The sequence below is a fragment of the Pleurodeles waltl genome, chromosome 3_1 (genome assembly GCF_031143425.1).
Source record: "Pleurodeles waltl isolate 20211129_DDA chromosome 3_1, aPleWal1.hap1.20221129, whole genome shotgun sequence".
In the NCBI taxonomy this organism is placed as follows: domain Eukaryota; kingdom Metazoa; phylum Chordata; class Amphibia; order Caudata; family Salamandridae; genus Pleurodeles; species Pleurodeles waltl.
The window spans coordinates 1626256159-1626270731 of record NC_090440.1 but is presented as its reverse complement, the minus strand read 5'-3'; the positions used below and the strand labels follow the sequence as shown (position 1 = coordinate 1626270731).

Sequence of the window (14573 nt, the reverse complement as noted above, 5' to 3'; positions counted from 1 at the left end):
GTTGCTGGCTTTTCGGATGCCCCGGGGACGATGCATTCAAATCCGGCGCTTGCAGGACGAAGTCATGGGGGCTGCATCGATCCGGTGGGCGTTGCGTGGAAATTTCTACCATACGGCAGGTGCTGCGTCGATTCCTCTCAGGAACTCAGGCTACGTCATTCCTGCTCGGCTTTGCGTCAATCCAGTGGGCAGTGCGTTGAATTTCCAGTCGGTACGCTGGCACTGCTGTAATTTTCTCCTTGCGAAGTTGGGCTGCGTAGTACCGGTTTAGCGTGCAGTGATTTTCTCACCGTGATGCAGGCTGTGCGTTGTTTCTTGCAGGCTGTACATCGATCTTCAACACACAGGGAGTTCTTCTTCCAGGAATGAAGTCTTTTTGGTCCTGAGACTACAGGGATCCGGAGGCAAGCTCTATCCAAGCCCTTGCAGATCACTTCTTCAGTACAGCCAGAGAGCAGCAAGGCAGCAGGGCAACAGCAAGGCAGCAGTCCTTCTCAGAAAGCAGTCAGGTGGGGGCGTGGTTTGGCCACCGAATAGAATGGCCACCTGAGGATGAAGCTCCACGCGCCGAGATAGATTTCAGCTATGGCGGGGGCAACACGAGCCTCAGGCAGCCTCACAACGGCTTCCTGGGACTGTGAGATGCGCAGCCTGGGGAAATAACAGATTTCCCCAGCGAGATATGATGCCCGCGAAGCCATCGGACGCAGACCGATGGAGGCCTCTGATGGCATGGCCGACCGCGGCCTAAAGTGAGGGGCCTGCCCGCCAAAGGAAATCCCCTCTGAGGCCTCAGAACCGCAGCTGCGATCTGAACAGCGCGGCTGAGACCACCAGCAAAGAACAAGGCGTCGGGAGGCGTAGGGGTAAGTGGCGACGGAGGAGGGCCCCCTCCACTCTCAACTCGATCTCTGTCTCCAAACTACCATCCACGGGCAGCACTGCAAGCTCCGGCATATCGCCACGGTGGAGAAGGCGCCCGCCGCGGCACGCCAATGGGGGACATCTTGGAGCCTCAGGGGGTATGGGCCGAGAAGGCAACAGGGCCCCCCGAGACACATGTAACGTGGAGAACGAACAGGCCTGAGGCTCACCCGAGGCCCAGGATCGTGTGCCCGGTCAAGGCATCAAATGAAGAGTACGAGAGTGAACGGAGAATCAACGACGGATAAGTGCTATGGCCTCACCCTGAACAAATAAAATAGAGGATAAAACTATCTATCTACGAATAGCATTGAGAGTGAAACAAAAATCTCTTTGAACAACCCATGGGCAGCGCTGCAAGCTCCAGCATATTATCACGATAGAAAAGGTGCACGCCGAGGCATGCCACCGGAGGACATCGTGGAGCCACAAGGCGTACGGGGCGAGAAGGTGACAGTACCCCTCACCCCCGAGGCACACATAGCGCGGAGAACGAACAGGCTTGAGACTCACCCGAGGCCCATGATCGTGTGCCCGGTCACGGCATCAAACGAAGAGCACGAGAAAGAGCGGAGAATCAACGACGAATAGGTACTGCGGCTACACCCTGAACAAATAAAATAGAAGATAAAACTACCTACCTACGAGTAGCACTGAGAGTGAAACAAAAATCTCTTTGAACTATCTACCTTGTAACATAGCAGCGACGCTATGGTCTAGAGAGGCGTAACCTGAGACACATAGCCCCGAAGGCACCACCGCGTACAGTGCAATAATAGGAGGAAATTACGACTGATCCCCAAGTGCAACACATAAACTTTGTTTTGAGAGGCCATCAATATACAGCCCCACAATAGAGCGCTAGGTGGCCATTACTAACGGGACGACCGACTTCCCACCCCCACCCCGCCTCCCTCAAGAGAGACGAAGTGGGGAACATCACAAGGGGGACAAAGTGAATAGACACAGATGGGGAAGAGATGAAGCCCCACCAACAGAGAGGGCATGGAAGGGGTGAAATGTTACAAAGCAGCACTGGAGGACGGAATGGATAGGTGAAGATAGCGAAGAAGTGAAATAACAGCTGCAAGACAGAGTGAAGTATAAGTACGAGACAAGCACCCACAACAGAATGACACAGAAATGGTGGGGTAGGAATAGATGCCCGACGGCAGTGTCAACCATTGTACCACAGTAACAGTAAAAGTTCTGGCTAAACTTCCTGCCCTCACCTTTTTACGCCATAGATCCTATCTCTCAGATAATAACACTACCGCATGGAAGAGGCCCGAAGGCAGACCTCCATCTGTCACACAAATAGTGGCTGTCTTGGGGAATGGTTCATAACATCCTATAGATGACACGAAAGAAGAACAGAAGCGGCCTCCCACTGCCTGCACTGCCTTTTAACTAGCCCGCATCCCACATCAATATTCCACCTCCTCTCCCAATTGCCACAACCTACAGGACAGAGGAAGGACGACCGGCAAACTACGACCTCATCGTACCCACACAACGAAATCTATTGCATACAGCCTGCTACATTCCGGAAGAAATGCCCAACGGAAAGCCTTCAGGCAATCCTTCCAGACAACTCCTGTTCTCAGAGGCTATCACACAATTGAAACCCACGACAACACAAATGGCAACACCAGGGCCAATGCCCACACCAACAGACCCCTCTGCTCCGGAAGCCAGGGAACATATACTACAGGAGATTGCCTCAATGGGACGTCGTCTCGAAGCCATGGATCAGAAGATCAAGGACTTAACCATAGCCTCTTCCTCCATCCGTGCAGATATAGTAGGTTTCAAAGACACAGCGGATGCCCTGGACCAATGCCTCACTACGGTGGAAGATCAAATGGCGACACTACCAGATCAGGAAATCGAATTATGATCTCTCCGAGCAAAAGTAACCGACTTGGAAGACCGGAGCCGCCGAGACAACATACGACTCTTCGGAATCCCAGAACACAAAGAAAGATCTGACACCAAGGCCTTTCTACAATCGCTCCTGCCAGAACTCTTCGGTATTGAATTTTCACCGCCACTAGAATTCCAAAGGGCGCACAGAATCGGACCTCCTCACAAGGCTACCTCCGACAAACCACGGCCCACCATAGCATGCTTTCTAAGACATGATCAGGCTCGACAGGTCCTATCAGCAGCTAAAACACAAGGACCAGCCTCTTTGGATGGCCATGAGATCAGAGTAGCTGCCGACTTCTCCAGGCTGACGAATGAAAAGCGAAAAGCGTTCCTAGCCTTCAGACCGCAGCTTAGGAAACTAGACATCAAATATGGCCTTTTCGAACCCGCAAGGATGTGGATCACCTATTGTGATAAATCCAAAGACTTTACGGAACCGGAGGATCTCAGCTTATTTCTCAATGATCTTACCTCACACCCCATGGACGTTTCATCAGGACAAGATGATCCCGATGCTTCCCAGACCGGGAACAACCCCCCTGCTGCATTGTTACGAGCCCAGTCGCAAAGGTCTGCCTCACACAAGAGAGGCAGTATGTATGACCGCCTTCCCAAGCCACAGGACAACCGGGACCAGGTGCTACAGGCAGTAATAGACCACACCCAGGACATGGGTAGGGACAAATCCCGCTCCCCTCTGAAGCCGTCACTGGACGATCACACAGACCATTGAACTCCGAGAATACTTAGAACACTGAAGGAACGGACCCTCATTTAGCAACCAACCTACTTTTCTTCGGACGGATAAGTGGCATGCCCAACTGTTGCCACATTGATAGGAAGGGAGTGGGGGGGTCAGAGAGTTTAACATCACCCCCGGCCATTCTGGGATATCAGCTTTTAAAGAGTAATGTCTGTCTATCGGCTAGGACTTCCCTAATCAACCTCAGAGGTATAGCTGAGGCACCTACACAGATCTTTAGAGACAACCCTGAAGGATGTCAAAATGGTTTTAAATGCATCATTTCAAACCCTATACTCAGCTCTAAGCACACATGACCAGGTCTTCCTCAACACCTCCCCCCCACATTCATCTGCTTCTGAACCTAGACTCCTTTGTATTCAAACCCCAGTGATATCATTATCATTATTTATCTATACCTGCACCGCGCAACACATAACACACTGAGGCTGACTACTAACCCCCTCCAAAATCATCGAAGAAACACTGAAATATCTATATCTCATAATAATAATACTCCCTCGGCGCGCGGACTCCACAGGTACGAATCCGCAGATTAACAGACTAACTGACAGCAGGTTTTCTTTTTCCCTCCCTTTTGTTCTTTTTTCTAGGTCTTTCTCTCACTTTTTATTCATTAGTGCATAAGTTTTTCTTCTCTCTGATTTAGAAGCCTTTCAACCTCACTTCTAATCTCATAACTCCTACTCATTTCCCCTGGTGACCGAGGACGTAGACACATCTTGTCTTTGCCCCTTATATTATATTATATTATATTACACCATTCCCCCATCACACGTCCCTGAATAGCTAGTATCTGTATAATATTCCCCCCGTACCTCCCCCAGACCACACATTACAGATACATTATACGGAATATACCTTATCCACGTAGCACTCATGGGAACGACAACACCGCTCACAATCGTCTCCTGGAATGTCCATGGTATGACCAACTGTGTCAAACGACAGAAAGTACTATCCTATTTACGCTCTAAACATGCGGATATTGCCCTGTTACAGGAAACACACCTTGACTCAGCAGAATCTGAAAAACTTTGTAGAGACTGGGTTGGTAAAGTACTCTATAGCGGTAAACCGCCCGTATCTGACGGAATGCAGGGTACTGGGAGGAAATGCGGGTGGCAATTCTCATGCATCGCTCACTGCAGTTCCAGCTGCTTAAAACATGGCACAACCCAGAAGGCCGTTATGTCCTAGCCAAAATCAGGATAGGTCTTTCCACGATCAGCATAGGCTCAATATACGCCCCCATAGGCTCCAAGCACACTTTCTTGCTCTCTCATAATCGACTGCTTACACAGATTGGCGCCTCTCAATATGTACTGGGTGGAGACTGGAACATTGTACAAGATGCTATCCTTGATTGCACAAGCGGCCTTGACGCAGGCAATAACTCAGACAGGGCCCTACTCCACGATGTGTTTTCCGACCACGGCTTGTTAGACTGCTGGCACTTATTACACCCCTCAGACAGCCAAAACACCTTTCTCTCTCCAGTCCATGGAACCCAATCGCGACTAGACTACTTTATGATCAACCAGAGACTTATACAATCGATAAAACTGACGGATATCCTTACATCCGGACTATCGGACCACTCCCCGGTCATACTAACGCTGGAACTAGGAGTGATCAATCCCGGCCGTAAACCATGGCGCCTCCCCAATTCCAGATGTAGAACCCCAAAAGGAAAGGAACAACTTAAAACCCACTTAACTACCTACCTAAAAGATAACAAAGGCTCGGTATCCTCACCCCAACTCCTATGGGCGGCAGCAAAGGCAACCATTAGAGGTAAGCTAATGCGAGACGCCGCCATTGGCAATGCCCAAAAGAGAGATCAGCAGGCCAACCTAGAGGACAGGATAGCCCACGCGACCAGAGAATATACACGAACCCCCACTCCATCCAATCGCAGCCATCTTGAACAAGCTAAAATGGAACTCAACTCCCTATATACCTCACGGGCAGAATATGCATTGCAAAGGTTAAAGGGCCGCCATTATGAACACGGCGAGAAAGCAGGCTGTCCACTAGCCGCCCAACTACGCCAAAGAGAAATTACATTAGCCATACCAACACTCACTGGCCGAAACAACGACCTCCTCACGCACCCACAGGCAATTGCGAATGAACTCGGCAGCTATTACCAAGCCCTATACACTCCAGAAACAGTAGAAGCCAATGACCGTCTGAACACCTTCCTACAAAGAGCAGATATACCCTGTCTTTCGACAGAAGGTAAGGCACTCCTAGAAGGTGATATTAGCAAGATAGAAATTCAACAGGCGATAGCCAATCTATCGTACCACAAAGCCCCCGGGGAAGACGGCTTTACGTCCGAATTATGTAAATGGTCCAGGACAGATATAGTGGAGACCCTATACAACGCTTTCCAGGAAGCGGACCGCACGGGATCCCTATATCCTATCTCCAACAAAGCCACTATCACAGTTGTACCCAAACCAGGAAGAGACCCACTTCTTTGTGGGAGCTACCGCCCCATATCACTACTTAATGGAGACACCAAAATCTTAGCAGCGATATTAGCAACCTGACTGAAAAAAGTAATTCCCTCTCTGATACATCATACCCAAGTGGGCTTTGTGCCAGGCCGCTCATCAAGGAATCACCTCCGTACACTATTCCATACCATATGGACAGCGTGAGATTCACAGGAAGAAGCCCTTGCCCTCTCATTGGATGCAGAGAAGGCATTCGACCGCATAGAATGGTGGTATCTTTTTTAAATATTAAAACGCTTCGGACTAGGGACTAATTTCATTAATAAGATACGACTACTTTATGATTCCCCGACAGTTCAGGTGAATTGTGGAGGGTTCCTATCTGACACCTTCCCGATCTCCAGGGGAACACGCTGGCTGCCCACTATCCCCACTATTATTCTTGCTAGCTGTCGAACCCCTTGCGGTGGTAATTAGGAACTCCAATGTAATATCAGGAATCCCAATCGCGGGCGGATGTTCCACCATTTATCTATACGCAGACGATATCCTACTCACACTCACCGACCTATCCAATTCCCTACCAGATCTCAAAAAGATATTGACAGAATTTGGGCAGCTTTCAGGCTATAGGATAAACTGGGATAAAAGGGAAGCCCTCCCCTTATCCCCTATAACAACCAGCTCCTCCCTACAAGATCTGCTGGTTAAATGGAAACACGCACTGCTCCGTTACTTAGGTGTTAATATAAATAGAGGCCTAGAAAACATAGTGACAGACAACTTAAACCCCCTAATCAATAACATGAAACGAGCCTTTGAGAAATGGAAACAATTAGGATTCTCCATGTGGGGTAGAGTACAGGCGGTGAGAATGGTAACCCTCCCAAGATTTTTATACGTGCTGGGTATGCTCCCTTTATACATACCAGTAACCCTCCTCCGAGAGATAGACCGTTGCATTCGCACCTTTGTCTGGGGATCCATGCACCCACAACTGCCCAGAGCCACGTTATTAGCACAACGTGAATTTGGAGGTTTAAATCTCCCTTCCATAGAACACTATTCTTCAGCATTACACCTATCACAGATGACCCTCCTACTCCCAAATGTACGGGACCAACCACTCTGGGTAACAGTGGAAAGGGCAGTTACAGGAGTTCCTCATGAACTACAGATACTATACAACACAGTCATGCTGGACCAACGAACTACGATCCCATGATAGGGGCCATGAGGAAAGCCTGGCGACAGGCGCACCGCTCACTGAAAATAGACCCATATCTCCATGACAGAGCCCCCCTATATGGCAATAAAGGACTCCAGATAGGAGGTAAGACCATCCACTGGTGGGACTGGTATCAAAAAGGCATCATAAGGATAGACCAACTCGTTTCTGGAGACAATTGGAAGACGTTCAGGGAACTACAGGGAGAATTTGACCTCCCTGATCACTATTCATGGCGTTATCTACAGTTGCGACACTGTCTGATACATCGACTCGGACGATCCCTCCGGCGATTAACACATTCACCAATACTTCAATACCTAGAAACATGGGGCCAAGTGAAAGGGGCTGTATCTGGGCTACAGACGGTGCTGAATCGACACCTTTTTTCGCTACCACTGCTCAACTCCCTTAGAGAAAAATGGCAAACCCGACTACAGAAAGATTATGACCTAGAAGACTGGGCTGAATTAATTGAGGCTAGAGACCGAGGAGCCTGTGAGGCTCGCCTGAAATTCTGCCTTTTCAAGACTCTACATGACTGGTACTGGACCCCATAGAAACTATGCAGGGCACGACTTCTGCCCCACGCATCCTGTTGGAGATGCCCCAACAAACATTGCGATCTTGCCCACATTTTACATGATTGTACTGCTAAACAACCCTTCTGGCGGGCGATAGGACACACTCTCAGAGAGGTATTGCCCTTACCGCCAACGCTCACACCATCCCTAATACTCCTACACGATACAGGGGAACTACAACATCTCTCACGACCCCAAAGCCGACTATTGCATACTGCATTAGCCACAGCCAAATTATGTATCCTCAGACATTGGCGGGCAGCGTCTACTCCCTCCCAGGCAGAATGGATTGGCGCAATGTACCAGGCAGCCTCCCACGAACGCCTCATATATGACCTACAGGATAAAACTGATATATTCCTACAAACATGGTCACCCTTCCTAGCTAATCTGATGACCTAGGTATATCCTGTGATAGACCACCACAACCATTTAACTTATGCAAACACAAACCAATGACCACACATTAATATATATAACTATACTGTACCCTCTTTATATATTGTCATACCATCCCTAGTAAATCATCATTATTATCATCCCTGACTACATCTAGATCGCCTTCTCCCCTCCAGCCCCCTCCCTTCGACCCTTCCCTCGGTCACCACTGCTACGAACACCACTGCCACCATAGCGGTCCCCATTATCTTTTTTCTATTAGTGTTATTATCATCATAATGGATATTACTACACCCTAACTTCTTACCTACGTATCAGTACTCATTGTGTCTTTCTTGTCCTCTCTGTAAAATTATCCTCACTATGAGTCCCTGAGTTCCTTGAGGAAGGGATACTACTAGAAACAGACACGAATGCTCTCATAACAACCCATCTCTGTTCAAAAGGTACATCATGTCACAGAGAGGCTATTATACTAAATACCCATCAATAGCACCTATTGATATAATATAATAATATAATAATAATATACTGCAGTTAATCTATGATATGGATATACCCAACACTTATGGCTGTATACCCTTTATAGACGAAGTACAAGCAGTCTCAAGATTGATACATTTGATTTGTTTGGAGATATGAGACCACTATGCTATTAATACTGGCTCTTAAATATGATTATTAATGCTGGGACAAGGCACGTTTTTCTGTGTTTGATATACTTGTATACAACGATTGAAGACTGTGAAGGCGGAGTACCCCCCAAAAAAAAACAAAAAAACAAAAAACAGTCAGGTGAGTCCTTTGGGCAGCCAGGCAGTTCTTCTTGGCAGGTTGCAGGTTCTGATTCAGGGTCTTCTCCAGGAAGTGTCTGAGTTGGTAGGGTCAGAGACTCTGCTTTAATACCCAAATGTGCCTTTGAAGTAGGGGAGACTTCAAAGAGTGGCTTAGAAGTGCACAAGGTCCCCTTTTAGTTTCATCCTGTCTGCCAGGGTCCCAGTAGGGGGTGTGGCAGTCCTTTGTGTGAGGGCAGGCTACTGTCCTTTGACATGTATGTGTCAGGCCCTCCACCCTCCCAGCCCAGGAAGACCCATTCAATATGCAGATGTATGCAAGTGTGATTAAGCATCCTGTGTTTGTGGTTGTCTGGATGAATGCACAAGGGAGCTGTCAACGAAACATAGCCAGACATGGATTGTAAGGCACAGAAGGATTGAAGTGTAAAGAAATGCTCACTTTCTAAAAGTGGCATTTCCAAAATAGTAATATTAAATCCAATTCCACCAGCCAGGAGGATTTTGTATTACCATTCTGGCCATACTAAATATGACCTTGTTACTCCTTTCAGATCAGAATCTACCACTCAAACAGTATATGAGGATAGCCATAGTGTTAACCTATGTTACACCTAGTAGTGTAAAAACAAATTTAGGAGTTTTACACTACCAGGACATATACACTACACAGGTACATGTCCTGGTTTTTATCTACATAGCACCCTGCCCTATGGGTTACCTAGGGCCTTCCTTGGTGGTGACTTATATGTAGGAAAAGGGGAGTTTAAGGCTTGGCAAGTACTTTCAAATGCCAAGTCGAAGTGGAGGTGAAACTGCACACACAGGCCTTGCAATGGCAGGCCTGAGGCATGGTTAAGAGGCTACTTATGTGGGTGGCACAATCAGTGCTGCAGGCCCACTAGTAGCATTTAATCTACAGACCCTGGGCACACATAGTGCACTTTACTGGGGACTTACAAGTAAATTAAATAAGCCAATTGGGTATAAACCAATGTCACCATGTTTTAAGGGAGAGAGCATATGCACTTAAGCACTGGTTAGCAGTGGTAAAGTGTGCAGAGTCCTAAAACCAGCAAAAACAGTGTCCAAAAAGTGGAGGGAGGCAGGCAAAAAGTTAGGGGCGACCACCCTAAGGCTGTCAGGTCTAACACCAATAAACTAGATTTGACTGACAGGAGAAAACCAGCAGCAAGAAGATTCAAGGCCTGAGAACTGAGGACCCACTGCACAGAGGAAAAGAGCCAAACTCTGCCTGCTGCATCCAGGACCCAACATTCGCCACTGAGGAGCTGCTGGACAACTGGAAAATTTCAAAAGAACCCTAGAGGTCCTCCAGGCTTTACAAATCACCAAAGAACTCCCTCCAGCATGTGGAGGTACCACTCTAAATTCACAAGGTGCCAACAAGCTAGTGAGGTCCACTTTACTGACCGGACGCAACCTCTAGAACCGGACACCAGAGCTGGACCAAACTTCACACCAAAGACCACGAGGACAAACCCTGCCAGTGTACCAAGTTTAGTGGCACTGCACGCTCCAGCGGCTCAACCACACCAATACCCAGTGAATAGATCAGCTGACTTCAGATATCAAGAAAAACAGCTCATCTGGGACTGTAAAAGGATCTGGAGGGAGCTCCAGTTGAAGGACTTCAGGACAACCTTGACCTCCCACCAGAATGCCCCCGTTGCCCTGCAATCAACCTGTGAACAGACCTAACTGCTGCTTCTGAGGGCATCTTTGCGCCCAGCTCTTTGATCACCAACTCATTTTGCACCCGGCCACCCTGTGGCTTGCATCGAAGAATCAGCTGTGTGCTAAGGGTCCGACACCCCTTGCAATCTCATCACTCCAAGAATCCATTCACCCTAAGATCCATCTTTAAAATCAACTGTCTAGACCTTTTTCAAGTGGTCCCCCGCAGTGGCCAAAGACCAGCTCTAAACATCTTTTCCCTCTGCTCCTGCTGGAACCAGGAGCCACCCGAACTTCTGCAGCTGACCCAAAGTGGCCATCGATAACTTCAACCAACCTGCAAAATGAGAACTTGTTAACTGCCCTAGTTGATTTTATATGCATTTTTAAAGATGATCCACTATTGATTCCTATGATGTGTAATTACGTACCTCAAAACTATTTTTATTAAACTTCAAAAATTCATATCTTGAAAAGTACTTAACTAGTTTTGATGATCTTGCTCTTCCAATTTTCAAACAAAACCGAAGTATTTTTATAAATTGTTTCTGAGTTATTCCTTTGAGTGCGTGAGTTGAAATATTGATGCTGTGAGTACAACAAATGCTTTGCACTTCTCCAAGATTGGCCTAACTGCTCAACCAAGCTAACATAAAAATTAAAGCATTAGGTGGTCTAATTTGTACCCCTGTAAACTATTGTGTGATTGCCTGAACTCCCTGCACAGGGTGCCTAACTTTCCACACTACGTAGAGGGTCAGCCTTCAACACAATTCAACAATAAAAACATAGAGGTGCTTGCGGAACTTAGATCTCCTTCTGAACATACTTTGATGCTTTTTGAAAGTCACCAAGCTTCTCAGTATAATGCCAATAAACTTGCCCTAGGTGCATGATTCCAGGTGTACCCCTGGGAATGTCATTTGACAATTTCTGCAAGTTCCTATTTCTGCTGTGTGGAATTCTACATAGCATCATATTCAGCAGAGGAGGATTGGAGACCACGGGCAAATGCAGTTTTGGTTTCTTTTTTTCTCCACAAGGAAAGCATTTTTCCAATCCACAAACATCTTCCCTTACATCCCAAGGGATTCTGGGAGTGATCCGACCCACTTCACAAGTTGAAACGTGACTTACTCCACCCCTTGGCTTGAGTAAACCTCTGACGATTCCCAGGATGCAAACTGGTAAGTTCGGAGTGTGGGAATACTCACTACATAAATGCTGTGGGCATTCCCAAACTTCCAAGGCCATTAGCACTTTAGAACTCCCTTTTGCCACCCCTTTATTGGGATTTGCTACTGCAGATTTCTCTGCACTCGTTGCAGAGAAGTCGAAAATTGTTAGCGGCATCTCCTTGTCTTGCGTCTCCTAGCGCCACACTAGCGTCATTTTGTTTATACTAACATGGCGTTAAGGAGGCCATTTCCCTATGCCATATTTACAAAGTGGTGCAATGCATGCATTGCACAGCTTTGTAACAACTTGCACCACATTTTGCCTGCGCCAGGCATAATGTATGCAAGAGGGGTGTTTCACATGCAGGGATGCCCGACAAAATGGCACAGTGAAATTTACATTTCCTTGAGCCATTTTTTCCATTATTTTGAATGCCTGCCCAAGGCAGGCTTTAAAATGACGCACCCTTAGTAACCTATGGGCCCACATGTGATTTGCTGCACTAGAGTTAAAAAAATTTACGGTAGTGCAGCAAAGCACTAAAATAGTGTAAAAAATTAAAAAACATTAACGCTATTGTGCTAATGACAGCCATGGTACGCTGTATTTATAATAACACTTGTGTCTGTAGGTGGCGGTAGGGGTATGCAAGAAAAGTGCTGCATCGGGACCAATGCAACACTTTCTTGTAAATCTGCCCCTTAACGCATTTATACACACCAGGAATCCCTTTATGAATTCCTGACAGACATAAATGAAGTATATTTGGCTATACCCATATGTTTCAATCTATGTTGTGTTTTGTTTGATGAGGACACTCTTTACTCTAATCTTTAAGTGGGTTGAAGAAGTGGCACTTGAAAAGGCCAAATTTCAGGGGGGTTTTCTTCGTCATTTCGGAAATTAAACATAGATGAATATGGGGCAACTAACTGACAATGGGAGTACTATTACGAAGCGGTCCATATAGGTCTTACTGATGGGGGTTTCCATTCCGAGATGACAAAACCAGCTGCCTTTCTCACTTTCAAAGTTCTAGGTTACTTTGTTCTAAAGGTGTGTTTGGTAAAGCGTTACAGTTTACAGGTTCAAAGGGTGCAATCCCACTGCTGTTAGTGTGATTCTGCACATTAGGCGGCCACGTAAGATAACGTGACCATAGGACGCTAATTTCCAACATGGTCTAGGTCACAGTTTGGAAAATAGTTGAAGTGGTGGCCCCCGGTATTTTATGATTTTACTATGCAGTAAATGGTTACTTGTCATAGGAACTTTATAGGCATGTGTTGCAGTGAATGTAAGTGTAGAAACATTTCCTGACTGCTCTAAAGTAAATTACACAATACAGCATAATAGTATAACACAAAACAAAATAGCACAACAAAAACAGAACGTGGCACGACCCACAAAACAGTCAAAACAGACTGCGACATGATAATCACAGTACAACACAATAATAACACAATGCAAACATTTATCACAATCACAGAACAGCACAAAAACAACACAGCGCATCACCTGTACACCAAAATGAAACACAACAAATATGCACACATATTATTGTCTCACATTGCCACCTCTACAAATCGGCTTTCATAATAACTCGGTAAAACGTGTTTACTCCAATCACTGTCTTACTTGCCAAGGAAAACAAGTAAAAGCGCAAGTCAAAAATGTTTTGTCATCCAATGGCTTCACTGTGTTGAACAGTTTCAACCCAGCCATCAGAACTGTTTCAGAAAACTGAAACAAACAAGTGTCTTTTTAAAATGAAATGTTAGTAAGCCGAGGAAATCATGCTCCCACATTCCCAGTGACTTTATTTTCTTGGGCTAGAAAATATGTAAAGATAATTTCTGGGCTAGAAAATATGTAAAGATAATTTCTCCTAGGTCTCATATAAGACGAGAACATGTAAATACAGAGTACTGGGCACCAGATGTTGTCACCTCGTACAAAACTAGAAAAAGGGTATACGGTCTTCCTGCAATATTAAACCAATGTCCTTCCTAATCTGGAAAAGAAGCAAACAAATAAATGTACTTAAATCAACTTCTTACCGTACAACCTGCGAGTGGGTCCTTCATGGTGCAATCTTCCTTCGGTGTGCTCTTTTACCTTTGGTCAGCTAACTGAAACAGGACACTTCACGTGCTCTCCTGTGATACGGTAACCATGGTTATTACAGGACATTTCTCTGCACAACCAGGAAACAGCTGTCATGGACTTTACTCCTTTTCTACTCACTTGGCTGACTCAGAGTTGCTTGAAATAATGGTTTCAACACACTGATGAAAAGCTCATAATGGGATTTATATATTTCAGTTCATAGTTCCTGAAGTGGGATTATTTAGTGTTATGAAATCACAGCTCTCCTGTCACTGGCGATGTTTCATTCTGCATCTGTCTTCTCAAATCTCCTCTGTTTAACAGGGATACATTTCTAACAATAAATTAGCAGTCCACAGATCCATCAAACTATTTGCAAACACATTGAACTGAAACACATAGGGTCTCATTACGAGTTTGGTGGTCTCAGGACCTCCATATTGGCAGTGGTGGTCTGACCACGCTAGAGGAGAAGACCACCAAATTATGACATTG

The 14573-nt window shown here is 46.3% G+C and overlaps 1 protein-coding gene across 1 annotated transcript in view; it reads right to left on the bottom strand.

Annotated features, from left to right (window-relative positions):
* Positions 1 to 14074, bottom strand: part of NOSTRIN (nitric oxide synthase trafficking) — a 554795-nt gene extending 540721 nt beyond the window's left edge. The window contains exon 1 of the mRNA XM_069221364.1: positions 14030 to 14074. Coding sequence (XP_069077465.1) covers positions 14030 to 14056 — 27 coding nt within the window. The 5' untranslated portion in view covers positions 14057 to 14074. The remainder of the gene's footprint in view (positions 1 to 14029) is intronic.
* Between the last annotated feature and the right edge of the window lie 499 nt (positions 14075 to 14573).